At 33.6% G+C, this 24,951-nt stretch overlaps 1 protein-coding gene across 1 annotated transcript; it reads right to left on the bottom strand.

Moving 5' to 3' along the window:
* Window positions 1–24,951, bottom strand: LOC144972983 (uncharacterized). Its single transcript, XM_078914882.1, has 7 exons — window positions 23,277–24,951; window positions 22,472–22,577; window positions 20,731–20,903; window positions 19,161–19,261; window positions 12,080–12,198; window positions 3,359–3,503; window positions 1–712 (listed from the first exon to the last, which is right to left on the bottom strand). The coding sequence occupies exons 1-7, from the start codon at window positions 23,433–23,435 to the stop codon at window positions 1–3; spliced, it is 1,515 nt and encodes a 504-aa protein (XP_078771008.1). The 5' UTR covers window positions 23,436–24,951.

Genomic DNA, 24,951 nt, shown 5'->3' with positions numbered 1-24,951 from the left:
CTATGTAAAGCCACTAATAGGAACAAAAGTATTTCTTGGATCATTTGAGTGGTAATTCAGCACCTCAACAACCTTGACATTCAAAGAGAATACTTCCTGACGAATGGTCACCTTGGCAATTCCCTTCAGATCCTCCCTTAACCAATTAGTCATCCATTCTCTACGACTCCCACCAACCAATTCATCTCCCCGTTTGCTTGCAGGCCACATCAAAAACAGAACGGTCAAAATATTTTCTGGAGTGATCTTGATAGATACAGACCACTCCTTGCCACTATAATTTGGATTGGAAAAACATCCATTATATTGCGAATTGCTAGCTTCTCCTACTGCATTCTTAGTTTCATTAACTGTCTCCATGTCCTCAGAGCAGTAGAAATCACTACAAGCCACAAGTTTCATAATTCGAAGTCGATCCTCTTTAGACACTGTTGACAAAATTCCCTTTACTGTATCATATGTTTTGAGACTTTCCAACTCAGTGATCAGACCAAAGTAAAGTGTTCTGATTTCTTCCTCCTCTTCTGGTGAGACGTTCTTGCAATTAATTTGGCAGCATACGCTTTCACACTGTCCTTGAGCTTTAGTTTGCGTCACCAGACATAAGAGCTGAGTGTCGTGTAAACTGTCCAGAAGGATTCTCACAAAATCTTGCATTAATTTCATTGGCTGTTGGATGACATTGTCTTGGTCCAGCTTTCCATCCAGCCAGCTGGAAAATTGAGAAAGATAATAATAATAATAATAATAATAATAATAATAATAATAATAATAATAGTAATAGTAATAGTAATAGTAATAGTAATAGTAATAGTAATAGTAATAGTAATAGTAATAGTAATAGAAGAAGAAGAGAAGAAGAAGAAGAAAAGAAGAAGAAGAAGAAGAAGAAGAAGAAAGAAGAAGAAGAGAAGAAGAAGAAGAGAAGAAGAAGAGAGAAGAAGAAGAAGAAGAAGAAAAAGAAGAAGAAGAAGAAGAAGAAGAAGAAGAAGAAGAAGAAGAAGAAGAGAAGAAGAAGAAGAGAAGAAGAAGAAGAAGAAGAAGAAGAAGAAGAAGAAGAAGAAGAAGAAGAAGAAGAAAGAAGAAGAAGAAGAAGAAGAGAAGAAGAAGAAGAAGAAGAAGAAGAAGAAGAAGAAGAAGAGAAGAAGAAGAAGAAGAAGAAGAAGAAGAAGAAGAAGGAAGAAGAAGAAGAAGAAGAAGAAGAAGAAGAAGAAGAAGAAAGAAGAAAGGAAGAAGAAGAAGAAGAAGAAGAAGAAGAAGAAGAAGAAGAAGAAGAAGAAGAAGAAGAAGAAGAAGAAGAAGAAGAAGAAGAAGAAGAAGAAGAAGAGAAGAAGAAGAAGAAGAAGAAGAAGAAGAAGAAGAAGAGAAGAAGAAGAAGAAGAAGAAGAAGAAGGAAGAAGAAGAAGAAGAAGAAGAAAGAAGAAGAAGAAGAAGAGAAGAAGAAGAAAGAAGAAGAAGAAGAAAGAAGAAGAAGAAGAAGAAGAAGAAGAAGAAGAAGAAGAAGAAGAAAGAAGAAGAAGAAGAAGAAGAAGAAGAAGAAGAAGAAAGAAGAGAAGAAGAAGAAGAAGAAGAAGAAGAAGAAGAAGAAGAAAGAAGAAAGAAGAAGAAGAAGAAGAAGAAGAAGAAGAAGAAGAAGAAGAAGAAGAGAAGAAGAAGAAGAAGAAGAAGAAGAAGAAGAAGAAGAGAAGAAGAAGAAGAAGAAGAAGAAGAAGAAGAAGAAGAAGAAGAAGAAGAAGAAGAAGAGAAGAAGAAGAAGAAGAAGGAAGAGAAGAAGAAGAAGAAGAAGAAAGAAGAAGGAAGAAGAAGAAGAAGAAGAAGAAGAAGAGAAGAAGAAGAGAAGAGAAGAAGGAAGAAGAAGAAGAAGAAGAAGAAGAAGAAGAAGAAGAAGAAGAAGAAGAAGAAGAAGAAGAAGAAGAAGAAGAAGAAGAAGAAGAAGAAGAATACAAGATGCCACAGAGAACAAATGTCACCAAAAAAATTGCACTTTTTTTCTTTACATTATCTACTGCAGACCTGTCAAGTTTTTCAAACTTATAATAATGAAAACCAAATCTCAACCCTAAACTCACTTCAGTGATATGGAATACAGTGTCTCCATCTATAAGTAAGCATATTTCTATAAAAGGATTCTGAATTTTTGTCCCAAACTATCCTTTTGTTTCAATTGCTGTCAAAATATCTAACCATCTACCCCTAATCCCATCCCTACTAGACTATTGTTATCACACGATGTTATAAAAATGTGCTTTGTCCATTAGGGCGTGTTTCAAACAAAAGAAGAGATGGAATAGGAAGATGTGATACAACATCCACATACAGAACGCATTTATATTCTTCTGCATACCATGTTTTAACATTGTGAAAAAAATATAGTAAGGAAAAATAAGCTTGCTTGCAGTCAGTTTGGATGAAAGTGCTTATAAAGGGGTAAATTTATACAGTAAAAATTCTATTTGGCTACCCCAGCATGCATATAGTTAAAGTCGGAGTGCTTATAACTGTAATACTTGTACAACCGCAAATTGCTTGTCAAATAACTTAAGCAAATATCCTTAAAATTGTGTAGTCTGGTGTCAACTTTCATTTTCAATCAGTTCTAATGACTAAGAGATGCTCATGAACTGAAATTGGTGACAAAATTTCATAATTTTATGAATTTTTCGTAATAGTTGGGAGGTCTGCACTTTGCAGTCTAATATCAATCCACATATGTCCACATGTGAAGTGTGACAAAAAGGTCATTTTCAAATATTTCACGCAAAAAAAAATGTTGAAAGACTTATTGTATTTGTCAAAACGTTTTACATATTCCCGAGAAGTTGTTCCTGCTAATATTTTAGTTCCATTCTATCATTTTTTAAATCAAGTGCGCTTATCAAAACAGAGAAACTAATAAAAACCGGATCATTTTCATAAATATCTAAATCACTTACATCATCTTTTTGTCTCAAAGATTACAATAAAGACCTTTTATATTCACATTAACGAATCATCATTACAAAACACAAATTCGTAATAGTCAAAGACTGCCATTTTAATTAGAGAGCTTTTCACCTGCTGTGGTCCCACAAGCTCAGTTAGTAAAGAATTTGGCTCAAATGCAAAGGGACTTGTATCGATCCCAGATCAGGCAGAGATTTTTTTCCAACCCTCCTACCTGTCCAACTAGGAATATTTGGATAGCTGGGTCTGTTAAATAAGGTGGAAAGTACTTTGCAATGGACTAGCGTCCTCTCCAAAGGTGTTTCAAGAAAATGCTATTGTCTGTTTGACACTACAGAAACCGGGATAATCTCCGGCTTCATTTGCCCGATGGCTCTGGAGCGCTAGCTCTGCTAAATTAGATATCTTTTTTCACCTGTTCCAAGCAACAGAAAAGTGCCAGATGTTGGAGGATATTGTACCCTTCTCATTGCTGATGAGGAGAGAACATGAGGGTCGATAAAGTAATGTGCCCACATAATCATTCACTCTTGATAGGATAACCAAACCCCTGGGATGACCTGAAAATGAACAATACAAAATTGTTATCATACTATGTCCAAATAAATAATGTAGGCCATTAAAAGGACACAGTAACGAAAATATCGCCTGAGCGGTAACTTAGTTCAAGTGATGACCCGAGGTTGACCCGGGGTCACGCCTGCCAAATTACGGGGAATCCCCCAGTGAGTTCAGTTACGGTGATATCGGGTGATACCAGTCGATTTATGTTCACTTTCATCTCTTTGTTATCGCTTCACAATGAGCTTAAACACAAATTTCTTTACTCAGTAATGTTTATCAAGATTTCCTGTTTCCATTCATATGTATTTTATGCCAGTGCTGTTTATAATGATCGTGATATTTCAATCCTAAATCGACTGTTTTTCTGTAATTTAAAATGCATTCATTTTTCCGATAAAAAATTAAATTCTTCAAACAGAGCGATAGAATAACTTTTATTCTTCCACAAATCGAATCTATTAAAATTGAACTATAAGTTGCTAAAATTCCATCTGTGCTTCAACAAAATTGAATTTATTATGAGTTTTTAAATTCCATTTAGTCATGGAGCACACTCAAGACATTCACGATAAACATTTGAATGAACTGTGTAGGCTTTGTAGAAAAGTCAAGAAACATAGAAGAAAAGAAAACGAATCTCAAAACATAATTGTTTAAGGATTTTATTAGTCCGTTTTCTGAGCGGCAAGTTCCGTGCGTTTTGTGCACTTTTTGTAACCAGCAAACTAAGTATACAAATTGGTGCAGAAAATTATGAAGATTCGAAAAATAGGTGGCTCCAAATACAATTTTTATTGAAAAGACCTTAAAATTCGTCGTTAAGTCTAGTGAAAACGCGCACTTTGTGACGTTTTGGCGCTCGATGACAAAAGTATTTTTTAAAAAACATTCTCACCCATTAAGAACATCTTGATTAGTTTTTGATCGTGGAGATATGTTTGTTTTAATGTTTTCCATTATTATTTACCAAAATTCCAGCTTTTAATAATTTTAAAACATTTTTTTTTCTTCTGACCGCGGAAAAAAACCCCAATAAAAATTGTCCTTTTTTTGCCCGTGCAACAAAACTATGAGTCATTAGGACGACCTATCCTTTACTAAGTATGTACTAGGATGTCTTAGCGCCTATAAACGAAAAAAACAACAACAAGAGACTAAAAAAAATATTTAAAGCAGTTAAAGAGGTTTCTTTCGACCACTATGTACAGTACAATAATGCTAAATCGAAATGCAGTTGTGTCATCTGTCACCGCCTCTCCCTTCGAGATAACGACAGCTCCATCTACCGACAATGGCATCATGTGTTGTCTAAAAAATAACTGAGAGAATGAGTTTTGTCTTTTGAACGATGTCAACAAACTACAATTTTATTTTGTGCAATCGATATTCATTGAAAAGGTAAGGAACAATCTTCTTCATCTATTATAAATGTCTTATATCATCGTGATGTTATTTTACTTTATGCGCACGCTAGTGCGATAAAAAAGCTGAGTCACAGTCATATCATTCTACACACACAATAAGCCTCCTGGATGCAATAGATAGAGTAAGATTATGGCCCATGCTTGGATCTGAACATATTTTTCTATCTTAGTATAATATAAGTTACATGTGCTATGTCAGTACTAAATTAAGGCCCTTTTAGATTCGATTAGATATAGATTAGCCTGTCGATGATTGATGATAGAATAACGGTGTTTATCATTACTGCTGACCGAGAAAGAAAAAAACATAACTAATTTATTATTAACTCAGTTGATCAAAAAAAAGAACATCTCCACACACAATTCTACCAATACACGCTAATATTCACACACATTGCTTTACCTTTTGCATGTTCAGGTTTGGTTTTTTAAAACAATGTATTGACTTGTTTGTTATATTTCTACTTGCCAGCCTCACAGTCCTTTGTTTCCTTAAAATTAATGAGCATCATGCCTGGGGACCTCGTCAAATTGGAATGCTAGTTTGATTTGTTGAATGGTCAAGATTGCAAGGACTAAAGTTCCATTCTAACAGGTATTTGGAAGTATGTGTTCGTTGTGTGTGTTGATGTTGTTGTTGTTGTTTTGCATAGAATCTTACCACTGAGCTATCCAAGCCCCGTCAACTAATATGTGTTTAACCTTTCTCACGCAAACACACACACACACACACACACACTCGCACGCACACAAGCTTGTTCATTCTGTCAGCTCTCAAGCTACCCTATATCGCCTTAAGATTGTAACATTTTCTGTAACATGATAAACTACGTAATTCACACTTTTGTAGGAAATAATTTTAAATATTGTCTCTTGAGTATGTCATGGGGTTTTGTTTTATTTTTCTTTCCTTCCTAGAATGCGCTAATATGGCAGGAGGAAAGAAGCGGCAGACATCCATTGTCGACTGTAAAAATCTGAACAAAGTTCCAAGACTCGATCAAGCTTCCCCTGAAATTGACTGGTCGAAGTGCCTGTTTTGTCAAAAAAAACATTGAAAATTCTCCTCTCACAAACCCTAAAAAAGCAACCAAGTTAAATTGTATTGAAGACACTTATGTTGCCATTTCTGAGGATATCAAACTTTTTCATGACTCAGGTAGATTGCCAATAGCATTGAAATTCAATATTAACCAACCTGTGAAATGTCTTGCTAATTTTTTGAGAGACAATGATGGACTTTACCATAAGAATTGCAGACACAGGTTTCATAAATCAAAACTCAAAAGGCTTGCAAAGAAGATAAATCAATGTAACAGTGAAGCAGCTGCAAGTCCTGATACAAGAGGCACATTAAACACATCACATGTAAGCAAACACTGCTTATTCTGTAAGGGTGTGAAGGGGAATTGACTGAGGTCCGGACTCTTGCTCTTTCACAAAAAGTCTACTAGGAAGCTGTCCTTCTTTCAGATACAAGTATTCTTAGAGTATTTGCGGAGGGTGATCTTATTGCGATGGAAGCAAAGTATCATAAGCCTTGCCTTATACTGTTCCACAGAAGAGCAGACGAGTTTAGATGTAAAAATACTTCAGACAACAAATACAAAACACACATTGCAGAATGCAAACAGGATATTGTCAATTTTATTGATCAACAACAAGTTTGCACAGACACAAATGTTGTGTTTAAGCTGAATGATCTCTACAATTTACTTTTGTCAAAATTAAATGCCATAAATTGGTCGGATGTATATGTACATAAAACTAGATTCAAAGAAAATTTACTATCGAGAGTTCCTTCTTTAATGGAATACAGGGATGGGCGGGAAGTCTTGCTTACTTTCAAAGAGGGGAATATTATTTCACAAGCAGCTATTGCCGATTTAGATTCAAATGATGATCTTGCAATACAAAAAGCAGTTGATATTATAAGAGCAGAAATAAGAAATCATACATTCATATCACCCCTCAATATAGATCATGATAGCATTGTCAATCGTGTACCACACAAATTAGTGAAAATTGTGAATGGCATTTGAAGTGGTCAGTGTTCGCTAAGTTTAGGTCATCAGAATCGACATACCATGACAATTTCACAGCTTATCATGTTGAACCACAACAACAAAAGCCCGCAAAATTCAGGTAGCACTAGAAAACAGTTGTCCAAGGAAACCCCAATCCCCGTTTATTTAGGAGTCATGGTTTTTGCCAAAACCAGAAAGAAAGGTCTTATTGATAAACTGTCTGCTCTGGGTTTATCAATTTCCTATGCTAGGGTAAAAGATATTACAGCTGAAACTAGTAAAAGAATTTGCCAGTTCTATAAAGAGACAAGTATTTCAACATCATCCAGAGATTTGTCTGTCTGTTGTTTGACAGAGCAACCAACTTATCTGCTGTCAATGAATGCCGGCGTGAACTTTTTACAAAAAAGTCACGCCTTCCAGACAATATGCCACCAACTCGTGAAGCTCTCAAACAGCATTTAAATCGATCAGTTTACCAAGCTGGTTATGTATGGAAACGCTAAAGACCCTAGTCTTCCTTCCAAATCAGATTTTGATTGGAAAGAAGATGGGATGCCAAAGTGGTCCACTTTGACTGACCTTACACATGCCTCACAAAATCTGATTAAATGTAACTGTTCATCAAAAGGATGCTCCAAAAGATCCAATTGTGTTAAGGCATCTCTTCCATGTACTCTGTTATGTGCCTGCAATGGTCAATGTTCTAGAAACAATGATTGACTTTAAACACGTTTTTCAATTGTATGTTTTCAAACTATGTAATTTTGAAAAAGGGATGTAAATCTATAATAATGCTGCTGTTAAATATGTACACAGAAAAAAAAATGTTTTAAATGGTTCAATTCTTCATTGAATAAATATGTATTGTACAATATATATAAATTTAAACGTGTTATTTGCTATATGATAGAGATACATTGTACTCTTGTGTTTGAGAGTGATTGTACACACGTCGGGAGGAGAAGGGGTACTTGCTTTGGCAGTTGAATTGTCTATTATTGTTTGTTTTTTTAAATCAAATTAATATTGCTTGATTTTAGAGGATGTGAAGATTAAAAAATGTTTTTGAAATGCATGGCATTTCAAATATATGTCAGATTCTAAACTATTTAAACAGTTTCCAGGAAGGAGATATATTTTTTTTTTTTAATTTCCTGAAAAATCCCAATTGAATTTCGTATTTTCTTATATATTTCAATAAAATTCAAATGGAAAAATATTTTCTGAGTCCAAAGTACGCAAGGGAATACCAAAATAACCACATCATTATAAAATATTTATAAAACCGTAATTTTTTGAGAAAAAAAATAAAATGTTGAAAAAATGTATTTTGTCACATTTAAAGGGCAATAACTCTTGGTTCCAGCTATATTTCAACTTGGAGCCACCTATTTTCGAAATCCTCATAAAATTCTGCACTTTGTGTGAAAATTTCATGCTGGTTACACGATTTGTTTTGTTTTTTTGTTTTTAAGGGTTTTACGGCGCTTGCAACACATTTAGGTTATATCAGCGCCAGTAAAAAGGAAGAAAATGGGATAGTAAAAAGTTCTAGAATTACAATTAGAGCACCCAAGAAAAAGTAAGACAAAGGGGAACTGAGAACAAATAGGGATCAGATGTAGATTCCAAGAGCATACCACCAATGTACTTAGTTTGAAATCACCTACAAGTCTCATCCAGACACAAGCACAAAATCCAACAAAGAGGAACACACTCAAATGCTTACATTATACATTCAAAATAAAAATAATAACACATAACAGAGAGATGATTTACAAGGAAAAAAATATCATCTCCCAAAACAATAACTATGCATTTGACTGTTTCCCTCCCAGCTAGGACTCCGGCCAGAGCCAGGACAAAACCAAGAAATCTCATTCTGAGACAAAGACAGAAAGCATGTTGGAAAACAGATATAAGGGGATAGAAGACACAGTATGTACCTCCCTGCCCGCTATGGGAGGTCAGGATCCCCACCCAGGGTTACACGATTTGCACAATTTTTCCATTAAGGGAACGGACTATATACCAGATATTCATCTTTAAAACCAAGTATTTTTCTCATCTTCAATGAGGACCTTGATAATGACAATGCTAAAGAGCCCTCAAAACTATACGCTACAAGTGTCATGACAGACTATGTAATGTTGAGTTTTTTTAATTTGCGCAATTTTCACTAGAGGTGCTCAAAACACTTTAAATAGGGTCACTTTATCCTTTGTTCTTTCGTTAAGTCGTGTTTATATCACGAATAGTTAAAATGATCACCCTTAATTAATCATATATTGATCATTGTATTATAATAATTACAAACTATACAAGGTTTCTTTTTTTACCCACAAAGTACTGAAACTATTTTAATCTGGGAAGTAAACTTCAAATATATACAACTGAATTGTGAAACGACTCGGACTTTATTCTAGTTTTCTTTATTGACCACGTTTGGAACCAGTGGGACTAAAAGCTGGTATAAATGTTTTCATATTATATGAAGCTAAACTCATGTGAGCACCTGTTGAATATAACTTGTGTGATGAAGACATCTTGACCGGAATCCACATGCCTCTGAACCAGCAATGATCAAAGTGTAACAAATCGGACAGCTGCACCGAGATGTTATCGCATATCATCAAAGAACTAAGAGCGAAGCACAAATTGTGAGGGAATGAATGAAAGGTTACTTTATTCCTCCATCAGGTAGAGCAAGTTTTGAGAGTTTCTATCATCTCGTTTGCTTATAATAATGCAATCAATAAATTAAATTTAACAAACCATAATTGAAATTGTGCTGATATCTAAATGCAAAATATCTCAAAGACAATAATTCTAATGATAGAGTGTTTGGTATCAAAATACAGATCAAAGTTTTTTCAATGTGTTGCCAATTTGTTTAAATTGGTAAAATCGACCGTGGTTGTGCAAGAGCGATTGTAATTTAACCAGATATCAGTAACAAATCTGTTAAGTATCACGGGAGATAACACGTTGCACTGGTCGGGAATTTGATGGAGTGAACGACGTCTTGACGGCGGCGCAGGTAGAGGACTAAAAGCTCGCCTATTCAACACTGTGAGGATTTTTTTTTGTTTGTTTGTTTGTTGCTTTAGGTCTCTTCCAACACAATTGAGGTTATATGAGAGACCGCTGAAACAAAAAAACAAGCAATCCAACAAAAATAGTACAAATGTAAATCAAAATCATAACCGAAAGATCTCATAAGCTAAATTATAAATAACCAAGAACAAACAGGCAGAAGATTTACAGAAAAAAAATATCCCCTGTCAAAAATACAATCACAAACCAAAGAAGCAGGATAGGCTAGTAAAGAGAAGAAGAAACGACATCACTATCGGATCGTACACCCATGTGAACATCATAGGTATATGATTCAAGGGTGATGCTCCCATCCAACCACACGCAACACTGTGAGGAAATGAAGCTATAGAACTGGTTTACCACTAATAAATGCAATGCAATAAAAAACAAAAAAACAATACAATATTATTTGATCTGCAATTATTAAAAAATAATTATTTGATCTGCAATTATTAAGAATAAATAACTATTTCAAAGTCCTCAAGCATGCTTTCATTGACTGTGCTTTCTTTGTGTCTGTATCAGACGAACAAGAAATTCCATCCAAGCACAAATACAGGATCTCCATCAAAAAATATTTATAGTCACACTTTTGTAAAAGGCACACCATCTGTTCCTCAGCCTACTAGCGTCTGGACATAGAAGCACCATGAAATAAGTAAACAAGTAAATAAAGAAACTGGCATTTGCACAAGTAGTTGCTTTCAAAAAATAAATACAAGAACATTACACATAATGAGCTGCCAGAAGCATTGAACACATACAAAAAGAAAAAGTGAATAATAAAAAAACATTTAAAAATACAGAGGAATAACGTGTTACATTGGAAGATATTAATTTTTATTATTACTGATATATTATACCTATTTAGCATACCAACTTTTATAAACATACTCACATCTTTAAACCTCGATCCTATTAACATCTCTCTTTTTTTATTAAATGAAAATAATAATTAAACACATATTTCCTAAACTGTCCCAACCACACAGTACACATAGTACTGTATAAGACACAATAAGATAGATAAGATGAACTATATATATTCACTTCTGGAAATTTACATTGGGTATTGCTATAGACTAATGAACTTTGAAAAATAATTAAGCAAACAATTTAAAAATGCACATAACAATTACACAGAAATGCAGACAACAATAAGCGATCATGTTAATATTGGTTTTGTTTTTAAGGGTTTAACGGCTCTTGCGACATTGAGGTCATTTCAGCGCCAATGAAAAGGAAGAAAATGGAATAGTCAAAAGACTATAGATTTACAATTAAATCAGCCAGAAAAAAGTATGACAAAGGGGAATGGTACAAATAGGAAGCAGATGCAGAAACTGTAATTGTACTTAGTTTGAGATCACCTAAAAGTCTCATCCAGACACAAGCACATACAATAAAAACATATAACAATACATAACAGGGAGATGATTTACAAGGGAAAAAACATCATCTCCCAAAACTATAACTAGACATTTGACTGTTTCCCTCAAAGTCAAGGACTCCGGCCAGGGCTAGGATAAAACTCAGTAATCCCATTCCAAGACAACTCAGAAAACAGATATAAGGGAATAGAAGACAGAGCATGACCTCCTGCCCACCATGGGAGGTCAAATACCCCACCCAGAATCATGTTAATATTACACATGATAAAACACGTTTACATAGCATCCATATTGTCTGTCAACATATTTTTAAAACCTCAACCCCTTGTTGACCTTGTTGTAAACTACTGTGTTTTATTTATGATAAGGGTTGTTGGTAAGAACCAAGGTCATAGGCTAGTTTCATTTCACATTTTTTTTCAATGTGTCTGTAACAAAATAGCACACCTTTTCGACTCATTTTCTAAGCACACAGTGAACTTGCTTGATAGGGATAAAACGGTATGTAGGGTGTTATCATAGCTTTGGGGAAAAAAAGACAAAGCTGGCGGGGTGTTTTTGATAAAAAGACTATGTCCAGAAAATTCGAGGAAATTACATACAGTGCATTAGTAAAACGTGTAGCTACCTGTTTCTGTGTCAGGTGTGTTCATTGCCGTGAGCAAACCAGACAAGGGGAGCCAGTGGGGAGGGTACTTGAATCTAGCAGTGTCCAGGATAAGGACCATGTCTTTCCCCTCGTGATATCTGTATGGAATTTAAAAATAAAAACAATATGTCATTGATAGGAAAAGTAGTCATTGCGCCAATTCTAATTCAACAAAATTTAATAGGAAACAAAATATGGTGTACAGTAAATAATAGAAATAATATTTTGTATTTCCTGATCAATTGAAATTAGCACAAGTCACACGCCTTTATATAAAAAACAAGATCCTCTAAATGTGAAAAACTATCATCCTGTTAGCATTCTACCTGTTGTTTCCAAAGTATTTGAAAAAATTATATTTCAGCAATTGTTAATATATTTCGATGACATTTTTAATGACTACTTGTGTGCTTCTCGTAAAGGCCATGGTTGCCAAACAACACTTCTAGTTTAATTGAAGATTGGAAAGAGGCATTAGACAATAACAAATATGTCGCTGCAATCCTCATGGACCTTTCGAAGGCTTTTGACTGCTTGCCTCACAACATTCTTATTGCTAAACTAGCTGCCTATGGACTAGAACAAAAAGCTCTTTATTTAATTGAAAATTACTTGAGCAGAAGAAAACAACAAATAAAATTAGAGGATGCTGTGAGCGAGTGGACAGGCATTAAAAAAGGCGTTCCACAGGGATCAATTCTTGGACCATTACTTTTTAACATTTTTATAAATGATATATTTTACTTTATCAGAGAGGGAAAATTATATAATTATGCTGCCGATAATACCCTGTCATATGCTCATTCAAATTTCGATATGCTTTTAAAAACTATTGAAAATGAAAGCAAATTCTTATCAAGTGGTTCGAAATAATTTGTATGCAAGCAAACCAGGACAAATTCCAGGCATTTGCAGTAGGTACAAAAACACACACAAAGAAACCCACGTTCAATATTGGAACTGCAAGTACAACATGTGAAGAATTTGTAAAATTACTAGGGATTGACATAGACTACCAACTAAAATTTGATTTACACATTAAAACCATCTTCCGTAAAGCTTCTCAGCAATTAAATGTTTTTAAAAGGCTTGGAAAATACTGTGCAAAATTGAACAAGTTAACAATATTTCACTCTTTTGTATTGTCAAATTTCAATTTCTGTCCACTAGCATGGCATTTCTGTTCTAAAACTAATTGTTTTACACTTGAAAAGATACAAGAAAGAGCACTGCGTTTTATTTATGAAGATGACAAAAAATCCTACGACCAATTACTTTCAAAGGCCAAAGTCCCCTCCCTACAAATAAGACAAATGAGAACAATTGCTTTGGAAATGTTTAAAATTTTATACAAAATTGCTCCTCCTTGTCTATCTGATATGGTCATTTTGAAAAATAACAGATACAATTTTAGATATTCAAACCTCCTTGATATTCCAAGGGTCAGAACAACGTCTTATGGCAAAAGATCTTTCAGATATTCTGCTGCTGTGCTTTGGAATGAACTTCCCGAGCACATCAGGAAAATTTCAAACTTTAATGTCTTCAAAAATAATATCCTCTCATGGAATGGCCAGCCATGCAAATGTAATATTTGTAATTAATCTAACCGTACACACAGACACACACACACACACACACATATATATATATATATAATATATATAATATATATATATATATATATATATATATATATATATATATATATATATATATATATATATATATAATATATATATATATATAATTTTATTTTACTTTTCTTTGTGTGTCATGATTGGAATTTTGATGAGGGAATGTTTTAAAGGGAAAATGTATTACTATGTATTTTTATGCACTATGTGTTAAAACCTATGTCGGTCAAAGGCTTCTATTAGCCTGACTACATTATCTATGAAACATTTTTTAAATGCCGACAATAAGTAAATATTTGAATTGAATTGAATTGAATTTGATTTGGGAAACGTTTCAAGAAACATTTCTAAAACACAAGGTAAGAGGCATTTTTCGGTCATTTTTTTCTTTTTCTCTATGAGTTTTGCTATGAAAGAATTGAAATTAATGAAATATATCAATTTTTAAATCAATGTCTAAAGTGATGCACCTAAGGCAAAGAAAACCAATTACACTCTAAAACAGATAACCTTCAACTTTAAAACCTTAAAGAATAGTAAATACAGTCGGGTTTCTGACTTATCAAGATCTTGGATCTTTATAATTTTATCTTTATTAACTGACCAACACTATTAATAAAACCTAGCATCTACTGAGATCTCGGGCATTAAGGGCACTAACCCTCAGTCCCATAAACCAGTTTCTGAGGTTAACTGTAGCATCTGATAGAATGTCAACATTACCAGCTTTTCAGCTATACCTTTCTAAGCTTGAGTTTTGTTTTTGTTTTTTTTTTTGTTTTTTTCATGAGAAAGGAAATATATAGTGTTGACATGAAGCAAAAGGTAAACTGACCGGATGTGAAAAATAGAGAAGGATTGTAAAAGAAAAATAGTCTAGAATTGATAATTATAATCATGAAAAATGAAAACTGATGACTATTATCAATACGACAATCTGACTATTTGTTTTAGGTCAATGTAAAGCACAGTAAAATCAATTGAAACATTATAAACATAGTGTTTGAATGGTCTATTAAAACAAAGTATTGGTAATGTCAATATAGAAAACTTCCTCAAGGGATAACGGTGTTCAAATGAAAATTCAAACGTATGCATTTTCCCCTGATACATTCATTTCTTAAGCTTGAAAATGTGGTTATAGAATCTACAGCTATTTCAATACTAACTTTTCTTTTATAACAACAGTCATCGATATAGATATCTTTTCACATCGAGTATTAATTTTTGTGTATTCATGTTTGTTTATTTGTCTGGCTGTTTTTATTTTGTGTGTGTGGGTGTTTTCTTTGTAAATCTAGCCATACAAAAAGCGTTGTAGTGTAATAACAAATAACGAATGAATTAACTTAATTCCTCAAATACTTTGGCTTTATCTGCATTATTAATTATTAATATTAATTGTTGATATTTGCCATGAGAGCAAAGTAAGTACATCTTTGTATTTAAAACTATGTTTGTAATAGACCCTAATCTGTAGGTACTGACTGCTAATAAAATCCATTTTTATCACAGGGGAAACAGGCAACATTAAGGCGAATGGTTTTCATAATTAAGTACAGAACAGGAATAGGAGAAACATGGGGCTTAGTTCATCACAGCATCAAAACAGCATAGAACTTTAATAAGAAACTCTCAAATGCATTTTTTTTTTAAATTTAAACAGTAAAATTTTAATCAAACATCAGTCAATCAATGTGTATCCCAACTTGATAAAAAGTCACAAACCTCCAGTTTAAGAATTTTTGACGAAGTGATTTGTGACTAAATGGCAGGACAATCTGTAAAGAATCAGATTAGCAGTATGTGCGGCTATGTGGTCTATTGGTATGACACTTGCTTTCGGATTGGAAGGTTCTGGGTTTGAGCCTTGCTCGGCGCATAGTTGAGTCCTTGACGAAGGCTCACATTCTCTCATCATACTCAGGGGTAAAATGAGTACTTGGCCGTTAACAGCGTTGTCTCTGTCCGAAAAAAAAATGTAGTATCGTCTAGCAGGTGTCATGTCTCGTTCTAAATGATAAACATTGCTGTTGGCCAGGGACCCCTTGTAAAGTGCTTTGAGCATGTTTAGTGGATATTGCGCTATATAAAAGCTCAATTAGCAGCATTTATACAGACAGTGCTCTCATTACGATATTGGATCAAGTGACAATCACAAATTACATATCTCTAACCCATCTCACGTTAGTTAACTAAGTTCAGGTCGCATCAATAAAGAGAAGATGAGGGGAAAAAACATGTTGGGGATTCGCCCTGTAATCTTAACAATTTTAAATATCAACAATATAACATGGTGGGATGGCCCATTCTTTTCCAAAGTGTTTTTATTTTTGTTACATCCAAGGAGACTGAACTACCAAATATTTATATAGTGATTGGATTGAAGGTGAAAAAAAGAAAAAGAAAACCAGAGACTGACGTGGAATCAAACTCAAATCATTTCACACATGAAAGCATGTGTACTATTGTTACGTCCAGGAAAAAAAGAAAAAAAATGAATAAAAAGTGATCATTTACAATATCATTGTAATCAAATTGTGAGACGGCTTGATTTATTTCTGTACCTGGTTCAATGACTTTCATGCATCTCACTCCCACATCGACTCTCACCTGGGAGGAAAAACCAAGTGAGCAGATTCACGAATTTGTTGGAAGACAGAAAATTACATATAAGCATAAATAAGACAAGATGCTAAGCATGCATGGTTATGAGCTGAGCCAACTGAGAGTCTTGAGTTTCCTATAATTATTGTTGTTTTTGTAGTTGCCAGTGGGCAGGAAAGGGACAATTCATGCAATCTAAAGTATTGTAGAGTTGACAGGTGAGTTAATATCATTCTGCTGTCCCTCCTGCAAAATGCCATTTACCAAATGCCTCCCCCCCCCCCCCCCCCCCCCCCAACTTTTGTCACAAAAAGTCCCCCCAAAAAAGTGAAATGAAATTATGCCAGAAACAACAAATTTTGCATTCAAAAAATGCGGAGATTTGTTGTGATGCTGATGCAATTTGTACACACAAACAAATAATATATGGTTTGTTTTTTTAAAGAGACTACAACAAGATTTCAACTCAAAACATTGAAAGCTAATAAAAACTGTTGCAATCAGCATCTGAATACCAAAAAAGAAAAAATGCACATGAAGTTATGCAACAATTATTATCATTAGCATTAATCATAAATAATGTAAGGTATCATTAACATTATCATTCAAATGACATTTATAAAGAAACTTTTTTTTTTTTAAATTAATCCATTTCTCTAACCTTACAATGTTATAAGGCCTACTTTTGTACTTAAGACAAAAAAAAAAAAAGAGAGAGAGAATAAAATGTTATTGAGAATTATTTAATTTCAGGTCAAACACAACAAAGAATATGCAAAAAAAATGGTTTCAATTCTTTTTTAAATCAATTCAATAGAAAAATGTGAAATATTAATATGTATATCATAAGCTCTGGTTAAAGTTTCATTTTATCTGAGATCGCCATATTCGTATGCTTTGATCACATAATCTTTGGGGAAAAAATGAAAATTGAATATCAATGATGAAAAGCCCATATCATTGTTCCATTAAAAAATCAATACATCCACCTTCTTAAGTTGGAATTTGATGGTACATAAATATAGACGGTGACTTGAAAGGGGTGCATTAGACAGCGAAATTGATATAAGACAATCCGAGAAGTTTAGAAAGATTAAATACTCGTAATAAATAAATGGCATCTCTCATTATGAAATCTCATACAAACCACCATATGAAATCGTTTCAATGTGTTGTGATTCAGATCATTTAAATAATGATATGAGTGCATTATAATTATAATAATAAATAAATGTAATGATGATTATAATCATAATATAATAAAAAATATAAGTATAATAATTATCATTATAAATAATTATCATCATCATCATCATCATCATCATCATCATCATCATCATCATCATCATTATTATTACAATTATTTTGTCTATCATTACTATTATTATTATCATTATTATCATCATAATTACTATTATTATTATTATTATTATTATTATTATTATTATTATTATTATTATTATTATTATTATTATTATTATTATATTATTATCATTATCATTATTATAATTATTATTATTATTATTATTATTATTATTATTATTATTATTATTATTATTATTATTATTATTATTATTATTATTATTATTATTCAAATCCTGGAGGCAAGATGGTGGCTTTTTGGGCATATACTCAGAAGAGATGTAAATATACCAGCCAATAAAGCCATGAATACTTTTTTCACCCCATCCGGACACAAGAAATATCAAGGTAGACCACCCACGTCAATTCACACTGTCCTCAATAGAGACCTAAAACGCCTTCAAAATAACAAAGTATTAAAATCAAAGGATGACCTCACGAAATTAGAATCCATAGCAAAAGACTGTGAACAGTGGAAGGAAATAACACGGATGATTAGAGAGGCAGCCGAGGCATCCAGATCGGATGATTAGGAAGCGAAAGGCCTTAAGTCAGTAAGTCAATCCTTATCATTATTATTATTATTATTATTATTATTATTATTATTATTATTATTATTATTATTATTATTATTATTATTATTATTATCATTATTATTATTATTATTATTATTATTATTATTATTATTATTATTATTATTATTATTATTATTACTATTTTATAACTATTATCAGCATCATCATCATTATTAAACACAATATAATACAACACAGAAATTCTTTTACTGTTAATTAAAAAGCAGGGAAATCTTAGAAATTAATGGGCAAAACTTTACTTTTTTCCTTCGACTTATATATATATATATATATATATATACCTGCTCTTTGTCTTTGTCTTGAAACTCACTCTGGCTAGTAACCCGATATTATCATCTAGGATGTTGTATCATTTCTATTACTAAATTACTAGAATCCGATTAAATCAATGCGGATGCTCGACCATACAAATTATTCCACTTTTGATCATGAGACATCGCCATTGAATCTTTAAAATATAAACACTACGGATATGTTAGAATATCTACTAAACATCCAAAGCGATAAGCAGTGTAAGCAAAAAAAAAATCAATCAATCAATCAAATAAAAGAACATTTCTAACTAACAAATGAGTGGGGTTTTTTTTTTATTTTTTATACTCTGAGAACAATTTTTTTTTTTTTTAAAAAGCAAAAGCAAAAAAAAACAAAAAAACAAAGAAATAATTTTGCAGTAATCTATCAGGCTTGCGTGAGATCAAACTGTATGCAATTACAAAAAACTGTATGTTGTATGCAAAGCCAAAAATTTTTTTTTAATATAGGAGGTAAAAAAAAAAAATGCCAACAATAAGTAGGCGAGTAAATACTACACCAAGCCATGACAACTGATGGGAAGCAGAATGTATGTAATACTACCCAGCTATAGGAGAGAAATGGCCACTTCCAGCTTGTCCCACAGCCCCTCTTGAATAGGAGGCTATAACAACTTGATGATCAATCTGTGTTTTTTCCTTTATCTAGATAGAGGAAAGAGAATAAAAGGCATATATTTCAATTTATTTTAAATACAAAATGTTGCTGCCATTCGATATGATCACTTCAATTATAGCAGTTTAACTCTTTCAGTGCTGAGCCTATATTCGCATATACGTAACAAAATGGCAGACACCTGATTGAGGCAGCATGAGAATAACAAGCTGAGACAAAGCGACATTCGAATATGGTGCAAAATCTCAATTAAAATACCCCCCTAGGCCCAATTGAATGTTCTGACGAAAGACATGATACCATTGGTTCAATATATAGTACTTTTGTAGAAAGTAGGATTGGATTACATTATTATTTTTGCCTTTCAAGACCGGCCGCACTGTACAGCCCAAGGCCAGTAGAACAGATTCTGCTCAGCTGCACAGTGCGGCAAATGGCGTTGAAAGAGTTAATGATGAGAGAGACACTTTAGGTCATTTCAAAACCTGAGAAGAGATAGAGATGGTACACAACACAAGGACAATTAGACGATCACATCATTCTAAACATATACCTTAGCATCACTTGCAAGGAGACTAAATGAGTGCCACACTTTAACAACAAAAATGGGAGAATCAAGAGATGAGTGAGTGATGGTGTTAAGTCGACTGTGAAAACAACCTGAAAGCTCTATCAATTGAGCAAAATTCAAGAAAAATAACAATAGAGATAAGTTAAATGTAAAATACTTGAGAGCAAGAAGCAAAGCAAAGCTTTGTTTTTTGTATGTTTTTTTTTCTTTGGGAGGGGGTGGGGGGTTGTTTTAAATCGAAAGTTTTCACAAATCAATAGGGTGACCACTCTCTCAATTTATCATCTTAAGTCTCTCTCTCTCTCTCTCTCTCTCTCTCTCTCTCTCTCTCTCTCTCTCTCTCTCTCTCTCTCTCTCTCTCTCTCTCTCTCTCTCTCTCTCTCTCTCTCTCTCTCTCTCTCTCTCTCTCTCTCTCTCTCTCTCTCTCTCTCTCTCTCTCTCTCTCTCTCACACACACACACACACACATACACACACACAAACACACGCACTAAAATCAGTACCATCTGCACCCGACTAGGTTTAACATTCCACCCATTTCACTCTACTAACCATTCCAGTAAAGTAGCATTGTGCTACCATGATTACATGCTTTTTTAAAGGCTACTAGAAATGCTAATAGTATATATGTGACTAAAGGAAACAAAACAAATGATGGAATTTGAGCGTTTTGCAATTATTGTCAAAATTTTTCTGGTCACTATCCATGCCTAAATAAAATCTCATGCATGTATTACAAGACAAGAACTACAACAATGAGCCATCACTGCAGTTTGAGATTGATAATAAGACAATGCTTACCTATTTCCAACCAAAATTCTGAGATGGCTGAGTTACATGGAGGGTTAAATGTAAACAGCTTACATTAAAGTAACAATCGTAACAATCGCCATTGGTCTATGTGTCAAAAACGTATCGTATACTCACAAAAGCGCGGAGATCATCAAGTGACTTGAACTGGGTGACACTGGCGAGTTCCACAGAGAGATTATTGCACTTGGCAATGCAGATGAATTGCTCCATATGGACTCCCTTTTGCTTCACCTTGTCAAGAGAGATACAACAGTCCAGCATGTCTTCATGATACCAGCGCCATGGACCTGATGATGAAAAGAATCATTGTACAGTTTATTCAGTACTTCAAAGACTGGTAGGATACTATATAAAGCCTGAGGTGGACAAAGAGCAAAGTGAGGAGGCTTCAATAAAAAGCAGTACAAAACATGAAGTTATTGGATACAGACCAAGGTAAACTAATTTGTAGGTCTGCTAACCCAAATTGATATTGGCTCATTGTCATAATGGAAATACTCTCAAACAGACGCAATATTTCGTCCTTTACAAGGTTAAACCAGGCCCATAATTGCTCTTGGCAAACAGACCTAAAAAAATTTTGGACGTCGATACAGACCTACAGTCTAAACAACAAAAAATAATAATTTTTTTTCAACACAAAAATGAAAATAGAAAAAAAAAAAAGAAGAAAAAAACATAAACAATAACCAAAAATGACATTTGAATTTGAAAAACAACCCAGTTTGGGAGTGCTTTCTTCACGGGGCATGGAAGAATAAACAATGAAAACAATTTAATACTAATACTATGAATATGGACACATGCCCCAAACGTTCATATTTTATATTTTTTATTGAAGACTCCTCATTTGGCCTTTCCTGAAATGATTCACTGCTTGTCACATCAATCACTTGGTTCTTAACTTATCTTGACTTTTAAGAGTCAAGCAACAGTGGTTATGACCATTGGCTTAGTGGGAGACAAAGGATGTGTTGCTGTGGTCTTGGGACTCACAACATAATCAAAATTAGGTCTTGAGTTAGAGCCAACAATATATCACCAAATGGCATTTTATATATATATATATATATATATATATATATATATATATTTTATATATATATATATATATATATATATATATATATATATATTATATATATATATATATATATTATTATAATCACTCATCCAATCCAACATGGACGTTACATTTTGAGGTAGCCCTGAGGTAAAACAACATTTTATTTGTCAAAATATTGCACTAAAACTAAACAAGGTACGTGTTATACCATAAAAGTTAAATTTATGTTGTTCCATCATGGGATTTTTAACCACCACTGGAATCCTGACAAGACCAGAAAGACTGGTTGACTTTAAGTAAGCAAGGTTGACTTTATCCATTATCAATGGAACACATTTAGATTTTTTATTTTTAATAAAAAATAGGGACTGCAGTGTAATAGTGTTGACTTTATTCGAATTCCACTGCAATCTATGCAGAATCCATTGCAATCCACTAAAAAGAAGAGTCATATGTTCACTACAGATAAACACTGTATAGAGGCACTCTCGTTTATCAATAGTGGTCTTTACAGCATAAGAGCCATAAAGCAAGAAATCATTTTGATTCCGCCTGCCAGAAAGGATTCATGTCAATTATTTGCCACTTTTTGAATGGGCTACAATCTGATGGATTCACAAATTTTCCTTTTATCTAAAAGTAAATTAAAGTCTCTCAATGCAGTGAGTATTGAGTTTTTGCCAACTACTAAATGCAGAAAGACTGGCAGAAACGTTTCCAGTGACTCTTTAGAATCTTTTTTTTTTGGGTTCTCAGAATAAAATACAAACAATGAATGACTCAATTCACCTTTCCAGACCCTCCCAGGATCAATCTCTAAAACATTTAACGCCATCACAAGGGATGTGAGACCACAATATGCAGGCTCATCTTGAGTTCTAAATTGGGATGACAGCTGAAAATAGAATAAATAGACATTCAAAAACAACGTGTTTTAACCCCCCCCCCCCCCCTCTCTCTCTCTCTCTCTCTCTCTCTCTCTCTCTCTCTCTCTCTCTCTCTCTCTCTCTTCATTTATATATACAATATATATATATATATATATATATATATATATATATATATATATATATATATATATATATATATATATATATATAAATTACACGAAGCCAAAATCCGATTTTAAGATTAAATTTATGCAATTGTATTGCAAATAGGATCGAAAAGCTCAGTTGGGCGTGGCATACTGATTGAATGCTTTTTGCACACATTTCTGGGTCATGAAAGCTTAAAATGAGGCAATTTTCTCCACTGGTTTCATAACATAAAAATATGGTCAACTTACTTCAAGCAAGCAAAAAAGGGGGCAAAAACAAAAGAATAATTACTCCTCGATTGTTGAGCGTTTTGTGGATCCACGAAAAGCACAGTGCGATCAGATGCTCATGCAAATCGACAGAATGCACCTAACATATATATAAATATTACCCTATATTATTTCCCGATAAAAAAATGGCTTTATAGAGTGAAGTGAAGTTTGACTTAACACTAACTCTGACCAAACTCGCCCCTTCTTCAACTTGTAGAAGTTATAGGTGTACGGCTGTGAAACCCCCGGACCTAAAAAAAAAACAACTTCAAATATACTAACCTTGAAGAAACAAGTCATGTATCCGGCATTCATAGCTTCCTTGAAAATCGCTCTGCCTTCCTCTGAAGTAAAATCAATGCATGTCGGAGGCAAAGGACGCCGATAAAATTGGATGTTTCTTTTGGGACCATGTGTTGATGAAGATGAAGATGAAGCCATGATGACGGTGAAACCAGACAGGTTTTAAAAGTGATTAGCTGACAGCAGCTGCTTACATCAACATTATTCTATGTTGTAAAAAAATATGACATGACTGTTTTGTTGTTGTTGTTGTTTTTATTATTATTATTATTATGACATGAGCTTTATGATTTATGTAAATAATTATTGCCTGTGTAGTAACTTAAAAGCAATAAGTTGTATGATGTACGAGTTCGCTCGCTTTGGCTTTTTGTTGTTTTGTTCTCAACAAGAACCTATTATTCCCATGAACTGTGAACTCATGACCTTTCTTTGGTCCTTCACCGTGTCACCGACGTGCACTTATTTGCAGGTCTGATAACGCAATCCATAACTACGGACCTACCTCGCCCTCCACACTTACAATTGGTCGAATTCCAATGACTAATTGTTAAAACTTATTCTTTTCTCAATTTGATCATATTTCTTTTATCACTTTGGTGTCACAATTCACAATTGATGATGATCGAGTCATATTGGCAAGTACAAGGCACAGGGCACTAACCATTGAAGTAAACGACAGGACGGTCAACGAAGAGGAATTTCCCGTGGGTCGATCGAGTCTGTGAGCCGATCAGCTGTTAATACGGTGTCATTACCGGAAGTGGCTTATTTCGTTTCATAAATTAATTATGATGATCGGTGCTATGAATACACTCTTCTTGGCTGATGATTAGGTAGTTAAACGAGGCGCTATCTTTCGCTATTTTCCCTCGCCTCGATTCAAATCAATCGACTTTTTCAACAAATATTTCTCAAGTATTATTGACTAAAACCTACAAAACCATCATGGTTCATACTTGTTGCGTTTGTAAATGCAATAATCGAGCTACGAATGGTAGCGGTCGTAATTTCCATCTATATGATCAAAGCGAGGGAAATGATAATCACAGGTGTGTATTCAGTACACCGGAAATAAGGGCTATCTGTCCGACCGAGCGCGAGAAGGCGAGGTGGCCAGCTGTTTTAGCACAGCGTAACTGTAACCAGGGTGGGGTGAGTTAGTGGTTCGAGCTCCTTTCTAGGCATAATATTTTATTTCTTTTTTTTTTTCTTTTTTTTTTTTGTACTCCTCCCTTGGCAAAAAGTTCTTCAATTACAATTTCAACACGTTGACACCATTCCTGGTAACTCGAGAAGTTTGAGCGACTTTTTGACATTTTTTAATTTATTTACTTTTATTCACTTTTAAGTTATTATTTTAATTTAGAACACAGTGAAAACTTTGGATACGAGGGACTATTACCTGAAAAAGACCAATTAAGTAAAAATATACGAGGTTTGCAATATTTCGTTTATGAAAGACCAAGAAAGACATTGGTTTTTAAATGTAAAAGTCACTCGGTTGTCTGCATATTCTCATTTATGTGTGACATGTTTTGTGCTGTTTCCATACTGTTACATAACGGGTTTGCTAATTTTGACATGTTGCTGTTTTTTGTTTTTGTTTTGTTATTCTTTATTGCGGTTTCCAAGAAGGTTGAGCAAATACTGC

This window comes from Berghia stephanieae, chromosome 5 (assembly GCF_034508935.2).
Source record: "Berghia stephanieae isolate SIO BIC M18660-M18661 chromosome 5, UCSD_Bste_1.3, whole genome shotgun sequence".
NCBI classification, from domain to species: domain Eukaryota; kingdom Metazoa; phylum Mollusca; class Gastropoda; order Nudibranchia; family Aeolidiidae; genus Berghia; species Berghia stephanieae.
This window is presented reverse-complemented; position numbering and strand designations above follow the sequence as displayed.

What these genes read in the sequence shown, in the direction of transcription:
- LOC144972983 (XM_078914882.1), bottom strand. Translation starts at nt 23,435, where the DNA reads ATGGCTTCATCTTCATCTTCATCAACACATGGTCCCAAAAGAAACATC. An exon ending in CACACCTGACACAGAAACAG is followed by an intron (nt 3,504 to 12,079) that starts GTAGCTACACGT and finishes GTTCATTTTCAG; the next exon opens with GTCATCCCAGGGGTTTGGTT. An exon ending in TTTTCTGTTGCTTGGAACAG is followed by an intron (nt 713 to 3,358) that starts GTGAAAAAAGAT and finishes TCAATTTTCCAG; the next exon opens with CTGGCTGGATGGAAAGCTGG.